The sequence below is a fragment of the Drosophila virilis genome, chromosome X (genome assembly GCF_030788295.1).
Source record: "Drosophila virilis strain 15010-1051.87 chromosome X, Dvir_AGI_RSII-ME, whole genome shotgun sequence".
Lineage (NCBI taxonomy): Eukaryota > Metazoa > Arthropoda > Insecta > Diptera > Drosophilidae > Drosophila > Drosophila virilis.
The window spans coordinates 12,128,532-12,143,715 of record NC_091543.1 but is presented as its reverse complement, the minus strand read 5'-3'; the positions used below and the strand labels follow the sequence as shown (position 1 = coordinate 12,143,715).

At 43.7% G+C, this 15,184-nt stretch overlaps 2 protein-coding genes across 3 annotated transcripts; one reads left to right on the top strand and one right to left on the bottom strand.

Moving 5' to 3' along the window:
• Positions 1-2,806: 2,806 nt before the first annotated feature.
• On the bottom strand, positions 2,807-7,313 carry LOC6633535 (uncharacterized). The gene is made up of 3 exons (XM_032440075.2): positions 6,989-7,313; positions 3,581-6,923; positions 2,807-3,471 (listed from the first exon to the last, which is right to left on the bottom strand). The coding sequence occupies exons 2-3, from the start codon at positions 6,864-6,866 to the stop codon at positions 3,236-3,238; spliced, it is 3,522 nt and encodes a 1,173-aa protein (XP_032295966.1). The 5' UTR covers positions 6,867-6,923; positions 6,989-7,313; the 3' UTR covers positions 2,807-3,235.
• Positions 7,314-8,136: 823 nt separating this feature from the next.
• Positions 8,137-15,153, top strand: moody (G-protein coupled receptor moody). 2 transcript variants are annotated; one of them, XM_015169941.3, is made up of 5 exons: positions 8,137-8,863; positions 10,523-10,639; positions 10,991-11,131; positions 12,080-13,041; positions 13,118-15,153. In XM_015169941.3, exons 2-5 carry the CDS (start codon positions 10,524-10,526, stop codon positions 13,849-13,851), a joined length of 1,953 nt encoding a protein of 650 aa, XP_015025427.1. In that variant the 5' UTR covers positions 8,137-8,863; position 10,523; the 3' UTR covers positions 13,852-15,153. The 2 variants fall into 2 exon arrangements, with proteins under 2 accessions (XP_015025427.1, XP_002057362.1); XM_002057326.4 differs by lacking the exon at positions 8,137-8,863 and adding an exon at positions 10,322-10,443.
• The last annotated feature ends 31 nt before the right edge of the window (positions 15,154-15,184 follow it).

The window sequence follows — 15,184 nt, the reverse complement described above, 5'->3', positions numbered from 1 at the left end:
TTTTTGTACTAAACTAAATTCTATATATCCACACTAGCCCAAATAGCCAAGCATCCAGCAAAGAAATTAACAAATACAACAATACAGCATCAAGTGTGCTCGGTGAGCTGCTTGTGCGGGCATGCCCGACTGCTCAGTTACCCTGCGCTCAAAAAAAAAAAAAAAAATGTTCCACTTGATCAGCTTCAAAACATTTCTTGTTGAACGTTGAAAATCCTGTGACCAATTGCACACCAAATTTCTCAACTCTAGCCCTGTCAGGCATGGCCGACTGCTCAGATACCCTGCGCTCGAATATCACATTTCATATATTTCGAGAAATTTCTACCTGAGCTACATGAAACATTTGCTGCAAACATTGAAAGTTCTGTGGCCAATCGCATACCAAATTTCCCAACTCCAGCTCTGTCAGTTGCCGAGTTATCTGGGTTATATAAAAATCCAGGGAACCGAAGCGCAGACTTGTCACAAATTTCAAGACTCTACTTCAAAGGCTTGCAGAGATCTTTAAGTTATGGATCCAAAGATTTGTGCGTATATATCTTGCATATTCTTCGATCGACTTATCTAGATTCTTATGGTTACAGGGTATTGGGAACGAAACGATACGAAACTTTCGAAAAGGAAAACAACAACAAAAACTTTTTTTTTCATTCTTTTTTTGTTTTTATTGTATACAACAATTGACTTCATCATCGGGTAATTTGAAATGAGCGGAGCGCTTTGTTTACATTGTTCTTATATTTTGGCCTTTTCTAACATTTTGGTTTTTTTTTTTTTTGTTTCTGCTTTTCGGATTGTTTCTTTTTCAGAATTTGTTCAAATGGAACAGAAACCAGGGCTGCCAGCATAGTCGAAAAAACGCCTAAAGTTGCATATAAAGTCGATTGATTGGGCCGCTGCCCTGGATTTTTGGGGCTCTCTCGCAATTTTCAAATAGAATATTCTTTTTCTTTTCAATTCTTTCGAGTTCCAGGCAATGGGCATGCACCCACGAGCAGCTTCCTCCGCCTGGCTGCGGATAATATATGGCTGGGCATGCTAGCCACGACCGCAATCAAAAGAAAGAGCATAAATTTTGTCGGTATTTATATATACACACACACACACACACACACACCAACACATACTAACCGCAAAAACGAAAATATACACTTTACAGGGTATTCGCTAACAAATACCTATAAACAACCCAAGAAGTATTTGATAGGGAGTTGAAAGAGTTTTCAGTACTCATCGAATTTCAACTTACTTTTCGAGTATTCACTATGATTCATATTATTTATGTAGAGTACATTTAAAGGGCAGAGTTATATTGCTTATATAGGGTATAAATCGAATATTAGCTGAAAGAAGATATTCAATGTGCTCACAGCAAATGCTGTACTCTCTGCATTTAATGGATTAGAATAAAATAGAGTCATGTGCAATTCTGGTTTATAGAGTACTTTTATTGGTCATATGCTCCACTTGGAAACTATTTTATCTGAACATATATTCCAGGAATATCCTAGCCTGACGAGTACTACTTAAATATAACTACGGATTGATTATATATAGTATACGTTTGTAATATATAGGGTATATGCCGCAAATAGAAACTGTTTAATCTGTCTGAAGAGTACTTAAATAGAATAAATATATAGGGTATACTGCTTGGGGAGTATGGTATTTATAAGGAACTAAGCAAAGATAAGGTATATAGATTAGAGCAGAGCATATATATATATACATATATAGATACATCGAGTCTATTTTAGTTATAGAGAACATGGGAGTATCTAACGCCCTTCCATGTGTAACCCCAGCGACTGACTGGGCCCGTTTTCCAGCTAAATGTACGCCCCCCGTGACCCCCACGCGGTCACCGAGCGATCGGGCGATCGGGCACGATGGCGTCAGAGCAGATCGATTCGATTTGGGAACTGCCAGTAGCCGGGTCGTCCGCTCGTTTAATGCCAGCGTCATCTTAATTAATTAATGAAGCAAACATTAAAAAGAAAACAAAAAAAAACCAAAAAAAAAAATAGTCGCTGAGCGCAGAGAGGGGCTGCACTGGGTGCGGGCCTGCTCCGGGTTCATTGAGTAGAGCGCGGCGAATGGGCTAGCTGCAGGGTAGGAAGCAGGGGGAAGGGTACTTTAATGGGCATGTGAATGAGAGTGAGAGTGAGAGTCTTGTCAGTGTGAGAGTCTTGTGTGTGTGTGTGTGTGTGTGTGTCATACCGAGTCGGATGAAAAAGTCTTTGGCAACAATTGAAAATTGACCGGCAACGCCCGCGGTTCTCATTAGCCAAGAGCTCACACACACACACACACAGAGACACATGTATATATATAGATAGTGTATATACTTTGATATGCGGTTGGGATCGATAGCCAACTGACCGCTAATCAGATGCCCTTTCGAGCAAACAGAAACCCATCGCAACGCATTGAGCTCTACGCAATTAAAGAGATACACACACACACACACTCTCTCTCTCTCTCTCTATCACTCTCTCTCTCTCTCTCTCTCTCGCACACACTTCAGTATATACATATCTATAAACGATCGTGTTCTTCGCAGCATAAACAAACGCGGCCGTCGTCTACTCGATTTGTGTAAACATTTGTGAAATAGTTGATGGAGCAACCCGAAGCGAAAAACGAACCCGAAACCGAAATCGCAGCCCCCCTCCTCCCTCTCCCACTCACACTGCTGTCGGGCCTTATCAATATCAATTCAAGCAATGCGTGTAATTCCGTCTACTCAAAGGCAGTCACAGTACAGTGAACGCACAAATCAATGGACTAGACAAACAAAGATCAAATTTGTTGTTGTTTTTAATATTTTTTTTGTGTAATAATTTTCGGTTGGGAGTATTTTTAGTATTTGTTAAGGCTGCCTTAAAAAAAAAATCGTAGAATCTGAGCAGAATTGAACGAAAAAAGTTGCATGCAATTGTTTTCCATCGATTTTCCACCGTTGCGTGTGAAAAAGAATACGAATACTGTACGAAAACATGATATATATCTATATATACTTATATATGTATATAACAATCCATGATCAATTTAATCGAATTAACAGAAAGAAAGAAAGAAAAACGAAATTATAAGGCTTTCAAAAACATTCAGAAAATCAAAAACTGGATTAACTAGAACTAGAAAAGAAGAATTCGTCTTAAAAGGTGGGTTATCAAATATGGCATAGAGTAATACTTATCTAGTAACTAGTGAGAAGCTTTAGCTTAATCTAAACATGATCCAAGCGCCTGCAGTCCAGCACATAGGGCTGGCCATCGGGCAGGAAGAGGGTAACCTGGACGGTGCCATCTGGATTCTCCAGATCATCCGTTTCCATGACTACCTGCTCGGATTCGGTGGACATGGGCTCCAAAGCTGCACTTACAGCCGCAACCGGACTGCCAGCCGGTTCATAGCTCCTGATGTACTCCTGTAGATCATCGTCGCTCGCTCCGATATTCTCAACTTTGGGTCGTAATCAAAGAAAAAAAAGAGAGAAAAAGCTGTTTAATCGGTACGGTAACAGAAGATAGTGCCGATCACTCGGAACATATCGTTAACTCTGGAGCTATACCATTAAAATCGTATGCATTCACATTCAAAGATTCATCTGGCCACATTGGAGCAACTGGTTCCGGAACTCCAGCAAAAACCAAACGATTATCGGATGCGAATTCGGCCGGATCTGACGTATCGGGCTGTGGTATTCCAAGAAGGGAGTGCACAATTGGCGAATGAAATTCGTGAGCGGATTCGTTCGAGCCAATTGGCATGTTCGCAAACGAATGGAATTCGTCCTCGGTAGAGTTTAGGGATTCTGGACTTCCACGAGCCGCCAACTGCGTTGCGGAACGCGTCCTGGCAACTGGCTTAAATGACGATTGGCAAGGAGCAATTGGCAAGTCCGATTGGGTGACCCCGCGGCCAGATAGCTGAGTGGCCGAACGAGATCCAACTTCGGCTATGCTGGAAGTTTTTGGCATCAGCTGACTCGCCGAACGAGATTTGACAACGGAACCTACTGAGCGTTCGCAGGGCACAAGTGAAAGTTTGAGCTGCGGAGTCGCACGGACCCCGTCGGGAATACTTAGACATGGTTGTGGAAGCTGCTGAGCAGCTAGTTCAAATTCTACGTCGGCTTCAGACAAGATGGAGAGCTCAGTTGCCGGGCTAAATTCAACGTCGTGAATGTTTGGGCCAACGTCTGGCCCTATTGAATCAGCTCCGACCTGTTCGTAAAACCGACTTGGCAGCTTCGATGCGGACGCGTTAGGAAAGCACAATGAAGGTGCTGGAATTACTTCTACCATGTCCATGTTCAATTCCGACCATTCAGATGTTGTCATTGAATGTACCGATTCAGCGCAAGTTTCGAGAACTGTTCGAATTTCATCAGAAATCTGTAGAATTTGGGCTGGATCCTCAGCTCTTGGCGACTCGTTATCATCTGCTGGTGACTCTTCACACATTAATATCTTATTTGCCAGCCAAGTTTCCAGCTTAGAGTTGTTGTTCTCATGCGTATGTGAGCATATCTCAGAGCAGTCCACAGATGATATTGAATCAACTGGTACCGCTTCCTCAGCGATTCCTTGAACCATTGAAGGTTCTGAAGATACTTCAACAGTTTCAAATAGTTCGGTCTTTTGAACAGCATGTAAAAGTATTATTGTCTCATCATTTTCCTGAGTATTAACTGTTTCTGCATTTCGATTGGTTTCTTCAATATCTTCGATCTTGAAAAGTTCTTTAAAGAAGCCTGCAAAATCATCCGAACTAGCTTGTGCAGCCTCGAGCTCTTCTTGGATCTTTAATGGCTCTTTGTACCCAATTGGATTATTATATCGTCGGACAGCACTGACCCAATTGTCATCTTCCTGCGCGGCTTGGTGTACATTGAAAGAATCCTCGTTGGAGATCTTTAGTAAATTCGCAAACTGTGCTTGCAATGCCATGTCATCGTTTCCTTCTTTATGGAAAGTTTCTTCCAAATTAAATGGCGCAACGCCCGCAGCAGCTGGAGTTGACCCTTTGATGTCGTCCCGATTCACCTGTCCAATTGCTTCCTGAGCAGCGTCTGATGTGGGTTGCAATAACTCAACATTTTGTTCCATAAAAAAGGTTTCTTGCGTATATGGAATATCGGCTAGGAATTCTGTGAAGCTGTTGTCGAATGTATCCTCATGCTGGGCAGATGTCTCAGAGCAGTCTACAACTGATATAAGATCTTGCCAATCTGCCTCCTTGTCGGGCTCCTTAAACAACGAAAGCTCTTCAGCTTCAGATAATACGGTAGCCAATATATAATCTAACTGGGCTTGCACCACGTCATCTTGGTTGTTTGATGGCTTCGCAGATCCTTTGCCTACGCCCTGCTCGGATTCTACAAACTGACAAGGTTTTCCAGCAGCATCTGGAATGGTGGTGAGTCTCCCATTCTCTTCGATATGAAAAATCTCGACTGGCTCAAATGGAACATCCTTCTCAGAGGATTCACCTAATTCTGGCTCAGGTTTCAGGATGTCGGGATTATCTGCACATGCAAAATTCTCCGACTCTTTGATCATTGAAAGTTCCTCAGACTCTTGCATGTTTAGCGACAGTTCGGAGGACTCGGAAACTGATATAGAATCTTCGGTCTTCCGTTGCATTTCGGAATCTTGAATACCTAATGGTTCCTTAGATCCCACTGGCAAATCAACTTGTTTTAAAACTACTCGGCTCAGCCACACGTCGTTGCCCTGTTCGGCGCCTTCAATCAAGAAATCCGCAGATTTTACTGACAATATCGGGGATTCGTGCTCTTCCACATGCAAATTTTCTTCCGGATCCTCGCTGATCTCCAGTTGGATTTCCAATTTTAAATCGCCGTCCTGAATCTCTGGAAATGCCTTGAATTCTGCTGACTTGACTGGCGCGTTAACTTCTTGAATTGTTGGATCTGCGATTGGAGCATGTCGCTCGGCAGCTGGATCGAACGGCTTCTCATCGTCAAACAGATTTTTTGATTGGAACTCGAATTCCATCATCTTAACCAGAGTCTCTGATCCCAAATCCGGCTGCTCATCATGTTGTTGTGTGGCGTCACCTGCGCCGTTTTTGTCGGCTCCGGCAGATCGTGCGCTATCCTTCTGCTGAATTTTCGAAACCATGTCCGATTCCAGCGACTGGCCAGCCGCTGTGCCGGCAACAACCGAAGTTTCATCATCAATCTCCCGCAGTGCTCTTAACATGGCTAAGGCTTCCAGGTGTGCTGTCTGTGGTAACAATTGACGCAGAGATCCTTCCTTTCGTGGCGACGAGCATAACCCTATAAGCGTTCCAAGTAGCCAATGAAGGAACCTTACAGAGCCTGCGCACAGCGTATAGGCCAACATCTCGACGACGCCAGCCGCCAGGCACAACAAATAGGCTAGCCAAAGCAATTGGCTAGCTAGATTGAGATTGATCCAGGTGACACGATTGACGCCCTCGTATATTCTCTCGTAATGCAGATAGACGGTCCTGGGATTGTCGTATGCCACAAGGCTGAAGCCTTTGGTCAATTGGATCCTAAATAGCGGTGTTTTCTGTCGGTCCTGCCGTTCCGCCTGTTGCCCTTGCGTCGTGTGCGAGTCCACTTTGCTTCCATCCCCGACATGCTCCAATTCATCGCCATAGGGATTGGTGTACATGTGCACTGGACGCTCCACAAAATCAGACGGATCAATCTGTTCAATGTCCGGTGGCTCGAAGACATCGGGCACAGCAACATGAATGCTATATTGAGGTCCTCGCAGACGTAACCATATATGCACAACCGGATTGGATAAAGGCGAAAAGAACCACAACAAGTATGAGGTTAGGATTAACCAATCCATGTTCTTGAGCCAACAAATTTATGAATGCTGTGAACCGAAATTTGTTTTTCTTCTGAACTGAAACAATTGAAACGTGGTTTACTGACATAGAAGACACAAATGAACTTAGCATTTGTTTCTACTTAGAGATTCTTCTTCTTAGAATTCCCCATTTCATGCAATCATGAATGTACAAAATACTCCTTTTTATGCAGCTTTTGCAGAACAGCAAATGAACTGAAATGATAACGAGGTGGCAACACTGTGACAACAATTGACAGTTCCAATTTGAATTGGCGTCCTTAACGCTTTGGAATAGCTTAATTTGTATTTAATTGAATCAATATAATCACAAATTGACAAACTATTTTTAATCAACGTTCAAACTCTCGAATTTCAATTTAAGTTTGTCAAAACAAATTTGCAAACTGAGCAAGCGCAAATGTCACTTAAAATGGCGACATCCTCAAAAACCAGGGCAGCATATCACAAATACATACAATAAAAATACCACAAATGCCAAGCGATAATGCAGCCCTGCGTACAATACACTCAGTCGTGCTCTACACGCTGCCATCTAAAGCTCCTGCGAGTGACCTACAACGCATGTATAACATTTCATGCATGCATACTTAATTGCAGGTAATTTCCTCGAATACTGCGCATAGTAAAGCTTAATAAAAAAATAGGTTTAACATACAGATTTGGCCATATGCAATCGTATTAGAAATATTAAAATCGTTCGATGCTTGCCAGTGCTGCAAAATTGAGTAAAACTATTGTTTGACAGGATATTTAAACAGTTTCTAACGTTATCTAAAGGGCAGGCCACATGGTGCCCTCTAGTTAAGTATTGTTATGGGGTATATACATATGTATTTATGCTTGAGTATGCGCTTCACTATGCAATAGTTGCATATCTCGCGTTTCGTTGTGCGTATCGCCTATCTATAAAACAAAAATAAAATAAAAGCAATACACAAACAAATACTCACACACATGCACACGCACACAACATGCATGCAGTATCTAACGCGATCGGCAATCGCATGAATCGCATGTGCCCCCGCCGCCCTCTGCAATGCTGTCTGACAAATATGTACAATAACAACAATAACAGTAATCGCCAGCAGAGAGCGTACGGTCAATGAGAGCCAATGTGTGCGCGACAAAAAGAGAGAGCGCATGTGTGTGTGTGTGTGTGTGTGTGTGCGTGTAGAGCGAAATTGTCAACAGCCAACGGCGAATATGAATTGACAGCGACGACGACAGAGCTGCCGCCCCAAAAGCGGACACTCGATAATGTGCAGTCGTCGTAGACAAACGCAGAATAAACGAGCGCGCAGTCGAACACCATTTAACCGTTACAGTTTAGTTTGCTTTCGTGCGTTTTGTTTTGATCGCGCTCTTCCCTTGAAGAATTGTAGCTGATATATTATTTTTTTTGATTTCTTATTGTGAATAACGCGACAAATGCGTTTGTGTGTGTTGTGTGTGCTTGCAACATTTTTACCTGTATATGCGAAAGTCTGCAAGCTGTTTGAATCCCAAATGTATTAGTCATGATCGCGAACGCTCGTTGCCGCAATTTTGAATCATCCGACACACCTCCTGCCCCCTGCCCCCCCATGCGCCCGATCCACAACTGAATGCGCTCAGCATTCGTGAATAACCCGGCGGCAACAGCGAGCGCAAATCGTTAACTGTTTACATTGCTCAGAGCTGGCTTAAGTTCAGTTAAGTTCAGTTCACCTGAGTGAAGTTGTGGCTCAGTTATTACTCATAAACACCTGAGCGCTGACTTTAGGTCGCATCGCAGCGGGATTTGCTCTCAAACAGCTGCGATTACGTGAAATAATCAACAAACTAATGTCTGATAAGCACAGCGGGTCGAGTAAGTGCGTGATTTGTGATTTGTGATCAGTGATCAGTGATCGGTGATCGGTGATCGGTGGTCGGATCGTGAAAGTCAGATTGTCTGCCCCTAACGAATCGCATGTGCCACAACAGAAGGCCAGGTGAGTTCTCTAGGCTGATAAGATAAGTGCACAAATATTTCGCAAACAAACAGACTCGTTAGGTGTTGTACACGGCGTATACGTAACATTTGTCTGCCTGATCTAACAATATGCCAAATCCCTCAGATGCGTAGTTAATGAACCTATATACGTCAGAGATCTGTCAGAGATCTATTCAACTTGATTCTTAGTTATGCACAGCTTTTTATATAACCTAACGATCTGTCAATCCAACGATCCGTCGATCTATAGCCCAAGTATATCCAATATATATATATATGATAACTGTATGAATTGAATGAAGAATGTAGATTGTTTAATTAAAACTTATATTAATAGGAATTATTCGCATTGCAGAACTTATCATAAACTATGTTCCGATAATTCTGGAAGCGTCAGCTTCTCGGTAATATTCAAGAATATGTTTAGGTTCCCACATTCCTCTACGCATACGCGACAGCCTCTCGTCTCATGTTGTAGCTGACATTCGAGTAAAGAATTGAATAAAAAAGCTGCCTTGGATTTTGCGTAAACAATAAAGTGCTTCAAATACAAGGCTAGAATTTCAGTGTTGATTTGTATTGTGATTTGATACAGGCGTAAATTTTATATTTCTGGTAGATTCTGATTCTGATAGAAGATGAAAAAGCGATAAATTGGCGATAGCTGGCCGCAACTTTATGCTTTTTCGCAAATAAAAAACGAGTTAAGGTGAACGAAATGTTCGTTAAGTTTTGAAAAACTTTTATGCCAGGGTTGTATGCAAATACCTTTAGAAGATAGAAAAGCGATAAATTGGCGATAGCTGGCCGCAACTCTAGAAAATAATTTACGCTTTTTCGCAAATAAAAAACGAGTTACTTGGCATATGAAATTAACGAAAATGTGAACGAAATGTTTCGTTAAGTTTTGAAAAACTTCTATGCCAGGGCTTCTATGCCAGGGCTGCATATACCATTAAGAAGATAGAAAAGCGATAAATTAGCGAAATCCCTTCAGGCTGCGAGTCATTTGTATGTTTGTGAAGCAAACCTATTTACAGGGTATCTCTCATACCCGACCTGCAGCTAGCATCTGCTTTTGTCATATATAACTGGGCGTCAGCTAATACTGAGAAATAAAGTAAAGTGAAAAGTGTTCCGGCATGTCTCATGCATATACAGATATATATATATATATATATGTATATATATTTATGTATATGTATTAGTTGATGTGGTGCACACTCAATTAATTAAGGTTCGGCGCTGATCTTTGCACCCGCAGCTACTGAGTGCTGTGTTTGACCTCTTTAAATTATTTAATTGACACTAATTTATTGTAGTGCAAAGAAAACAAAACTCGCCAACGGGTGCCGCCACAAAACGGGCTGTCAGTAGGGTGGGGCTTGCTGTCTTGGGGTGGGGAGTACGGCCCGGTACTGCCCCCGGGTTGCACCGAAGTTGAGCTGCCAGCTGCCAGTTGCCAGTTGCCAGTTGCCAGTTGGCAGTTGGTGGTGCTCGGTTGTCGTTCGATCGGTTGGGTTTTATTTTTCTTTCTATTTTTTGGGTGACAAGTTAAGGTCTGGCCGAGCTGTTCAGGTAGAGCTGAGCTGCCTTGGAGCCTGCCCCAAGCGGAAAGTATTCATGTGCCTCTGTCTGAACTCGCCTTATCTTGCAGCATGAATGACGACACAACTGCGAGTCCGAGTCCGGGCCTGGGCCATGGCGTGGATGATATGCTGACTGCGGCGCCGACGGGCACAGCGAGCGGCCTGGATGCTGTGGACGAAAGCGGGTAGGTTGCCCTCGACACCCTATCAGCGCCAGCTGCTGGTTAATTATAGCGCAGTGTGAGAGGTCCGATAACCGATCGTTAATATTACGCGGCCCATTTCAAGCGCCGCTCGACACAATCCCCCACAACAAGCTGATTGCGGGCCGCTCAGACGAACGATCGTCCAGAGGATCGGTCTGTGAACAATGGCCGGCGTCTCTTGGCCAGCGACTGCAACGGCAGATATGATGTGAAGGCGGCGGGCTAAAGGTCGATCACGATCACTTCAAGGATCAGCGCTGCGATCGCCTCAACTATTTGGATAGTCAACGAATTCATAATTTTCATAATTTGTTCTCGTATCATTTGCAGCTTCTCGCAATCGCTGTTGACCTTTGCGGCGATCATGACCTTTCTGATCATGATCGTCGGCATTTGCGGCAACTTTCTGACCGTTGTCGCGCTTCTCAAGTGCCCCAAGGTGCGCAATGTGGCCGCCGCCTTTATCATCAGGTAATCAAACATATATTTTCAATTGTGCATTAGATAATTTCAACGCTAACAACGAGAAAGAATGGTCATCTTCGGCTCGCCGCAGATTTAATACCCTGGCAGACCCAACCTTTTCATAATGCTTTGCCCGTATCTAAGAACCATAGGAAAAACACTTAATGTCGTGCATGGTGAAGATTTATTGAAAAACAAAAAGTGGTTCATACAGCTTTATTTTCGACCGATCGTTCCTATGGCAACTATATGATATAGTGGTCCCATCCAACTGGTTCCGACATATGTACAGTAATAGGGACTTCCCGACTCGGCTGTTGATACTGATCATGAATATATATATACTTTATGGGGCCCTGTGCAAGGGTTAAAAAAAGAAACAATCCGCGCAGCCAACTTAGCTTGTTATGTGATGAAAAGGGAGAGAGAGAGTGAGTAAGAGAGGAAGAGAGTGAGAGTGTGTGTGGGCATTAATTCGAGGGCTGCAAAAGAAAGGTTCACGAACTAGTTCAATGTGCGCGTTTTTTCGTGTATTTAAAGCCCGTTTTGAAAGAATTTAATTTATAATTCAATTTTTGCCCGTTCTACTGTAAATATTGCAAGCCATCAATATTTTCATGCAGAAATTTCGGGCTAGATTTGTTCTCTATTGAAATTTGACAACCTCGAAATGTGTTTAGATAATGGAAAACGGTTTTTTTTACGGAAACGTTTCGGGTTCGGGTTGGGTTCAGTTTAGCCAAAGGCTCGTTTTGTGGCAGAACATAAATTGAAAATTCGAGTTCGAACTGGCTGGGTGCAAGCTGAGTGGTTCAAACTCTTGCCGAATACCTTAACTAATTAAATTTGTTCGTTAATTTAAAAAAGTTAAAGTTAAAATACAATCAATTACCCTGTTAATGCAAATTAATTGCACTAAATTCTAAAAGAAATACCCTGTAATTATTTGTACAGCCTTTGCATAGCGGATCTGCTGTTCTGCGCCGTGGTGCTGCCCTTTCAGGGTCTGCGCTTTGTCCAGGGCACCTGGCGGCATGGCCCGGTGCTCTGCCGCCTCATTCCGTTCATCCAGTACGGCAATATTGGGGTCTCGCTGCTGTGCATCGCAATGATCACGATCAATCGGTACGTGATGATCACCCACCATGGCTGCTATGCACGGATCTATAAGCGCCACTGGATCGCGATCATGATCGCCGCCTGCTGGCTGGTCTCCTACGGAATGCAGCTGCCGACGCTGCTTGGTGCGTGGGGTCGGTTCGGCTACGATGCCCGACTGCAGACGTGCTCCATAATGAGCGACGCGCACGGGCACAGCAGCAAGACGACGCTGTTCATAACGGCCTTTGTGATACCCTGCCTGGTGATTATAGCCTGCTATGCAAAGATCTTCTGGGTGGTGCACAAGTCCGAGCAGCGACTGAAGCGGCATGCGAACAAACAGAACTCCATACCCAACAATTTGCGGCCAGTGGCCGCCGCGTCGCCCGCTGGCCAGGATGGATCAGTGCAGCCGACGGCGGCGGCCAGTCGTGTGTCCAGCGACAGCAGCAGCTACTCGACGGATGTGCCCGAGGGCAAACAGCCGCCGCCACAGTCGCGGGTCAAGGATCAGCGTGAGGTGCGCGCCAAGCGCAACGAGTGGCGCATTACCAAAATGGTGCTGGCCATATTCCTGTCGTTCGTCATCTGCTATCTGCCCATTACGATTGTCAAGGTGGCCGACAAGGATGTGGAGCATCCCAGCCTGCACATCTTCAGCTACATCATGCTGTACCTGTCCGCCTGCATCAATCCGATCATCTATGTGATCATGAACAAGCAATATCGCAAGGCCTACAAGACGGTCGTCCTATGCCAGCCGGCCAGGCTCCTGCTGCCCTTTGGCAAAACGAACGGTGCCAGCAGCGCCGCAGGTATGTACCATGGGCTATGGCCAGTTCAGTTGCATGCGAACCACATCCACTAAGTCACGCTATCCGTTCGTTTTAGAGAAATGGAAAGATACCGGATTGAGCAACAACCACAGCCGCACCCTTGTCTCCCAGATGTCCGCCGGCGCAGCAGCAGCAGCAGCGGCGGCGGCGGCGGCGGCGGTTGCAGCGGCATCGGCGTCGACGCCGCCGCCGTCGCCCGCATCCGATTGCCAGTCCTTGCCGGCGACCAAAGCGTCGCCTCAGTCACTGGAGCTGATGTCCCGATGTCCAGATCTAATAAATCGAACGAATCAACCGCCATTGGTTACGCCCCCGCCGCCATCGGTAACGCTGGCAACGGCTCAACCGAGCAGCAGCAACAGCAGCAACAGCAGCAACAGCGGCGGCAGTCGGCTGCCGCTCAAGAAGAGCAATCACTCCTACATCAACAACGGCTTCAACAGCAGCGGGCACAGCCAGAACAGCGCCGTTTATCGGCCCGCAGCTGGCTCCCCGCCGTCGGCAGCGGCGGCGCCATTGCGTCGCATCACCATGGTGGGGGACGATATCATACTGGAGGAGGAGGAACTGCCCGCAGTGCCCAGTCCGACGGCGACGGCGCTGTCAGTCAGCAAAGTAACCAAATCGCCCATCTACATGAACGTCAACAGTCCGAAGAGAAACCAATCTTATAGCGACAAGGCTTCGGTCAAGGATGCACTGCAGCAGGCATCTGTCCCATCCGACCAGGGCAAGGATCAGCAGGATGCTAGCAAAGTGCCCATAAAGTTTCCAAATCCAAAAGACTAACGAAATGCTTTAATTCCAAATATCGTAACTGTTACATTCCCCCCACGCCCCACCCCACCACCTTCCTCCACTACGTACGTTATATATATCTTGTATATCGTACATATCGTTAAGCATATATCCTCTATTCAATATCGACTACGGCATATTTATAGGCATATACCACATATATCACAAACAGTATACTGAGCTCTCAATATCGTTTACGGTATGTGTATACAAATATCTATGTGTGTCGTCAATTCCATATCGTGCTTACAATAACGTTTACGATAAGCCAAGTACTCAATATTGATTGCGTTTATATAAATATGTATATCGACGTATCGTATTTACCTATATCGTAAATTGTAGAATATCCCCAACATCGTTTACGAAGTGAACATATACGTTATCGTAAAAAGTATATCGTACTCAATATCGTAAATGGTGGCTGGCACACGTTATATATCGTAAATGTTATAACAAGTACTCAGTTCCGTTTATATCGTAAATCGTAAATCGTAAATCGTAAATGGTTTATTGTGCTCCCAATATCAATTGTGGCACATTCATACATATATCGTAATCGTAACATACTTATAGATATTTATCGCTGTCTGCACTTAGTATTAACCAGTCTATCTCCGAATTCCCCAAGCTCAAACTGTATATGCTGTTCAATTTTTAAAATATGTTGTCGATATACATAACCATCGTTAAAGTCCGTATCCGTATGTCTGACATAAGCAAGGCAACAAACCCATTTAAAAAACAAAAAATGCCTCCAATTATGATTCATTTGTAAAAACATCTATTCGAATCTAAAAAAAAACTATTCAATTTGGCTTAATATGAACTTTATATTTGTACAGCATTTCATTAACATGTTTGTCCACTGTTAACAGCTCATGTTAAAGTTATTATGTTATGCGCCCATGTTACAGTTATGGGCAAGGAACACTCAATTGTCGATCACGTTCGACTAGAGCTTATTTAATTATTTTTTATATAATATATTATATATATTTTTTTTTAAATATTATTTATAAAATTGTAAACTATCTTTATTTTTTTTTTTTCGTTACGATCGCGCTGAGCTCCGATTGGTAGGGGTCTGTTGCGGACCTTGACCCCATTTGATAGCTAGATTGTTAACCCATATAGTATGCCATAAAACATTCCATATATGTATTTATATATATTAACTATATCTGTAGCACTAACTATATATGTTTGTTTGTACCTATCGTAGCATAGATCGCTCGCACATTGGGCTGCACTGTAAAGCAATCGAATATACAATAATACTTATACAAAACATTTCAGTTCAGTAAATCTTATTGTAAAAATA

Bases quoted from the DNA above. Each gene is read 5' to 3' on its own strand.
- LOC6633535 (XM_032440075.2), bottom strand. From the start codon at position 6,866: ATGGATTGGTTAATCCTAACCTCATACTTGTTGTGGTTCTTTTCGCCT. The intron at 3,472-3,580 runs GTATAGCTCCAG...TACGACCCAAAG, and splicing joins GAATGCATACGATTTTAATG to TTGAGAATATCGGAGCGAGC.
- moody (XM_015169941.3), top strand. From the start codon at position 10,524: ATGAATGACGACACAACTGCGAGTCCGAGTCCGGGCCTGGGCCATGGC. The intron at 10,640-10,990 runs GTAGGTTGCCCT...TATCATTTGCAG, and splicing joins GATGCTGTGGACGAAAGCGG to CTTCTCGCAATCGCTGTTGA. The intron at 11,132-12,079 runs GTAATCAAACAT...TTATTTGTACAG, and splicing joins GCCGCCGCCTTTATCATCAG to CCTTTGCATAGCGGATCTGC.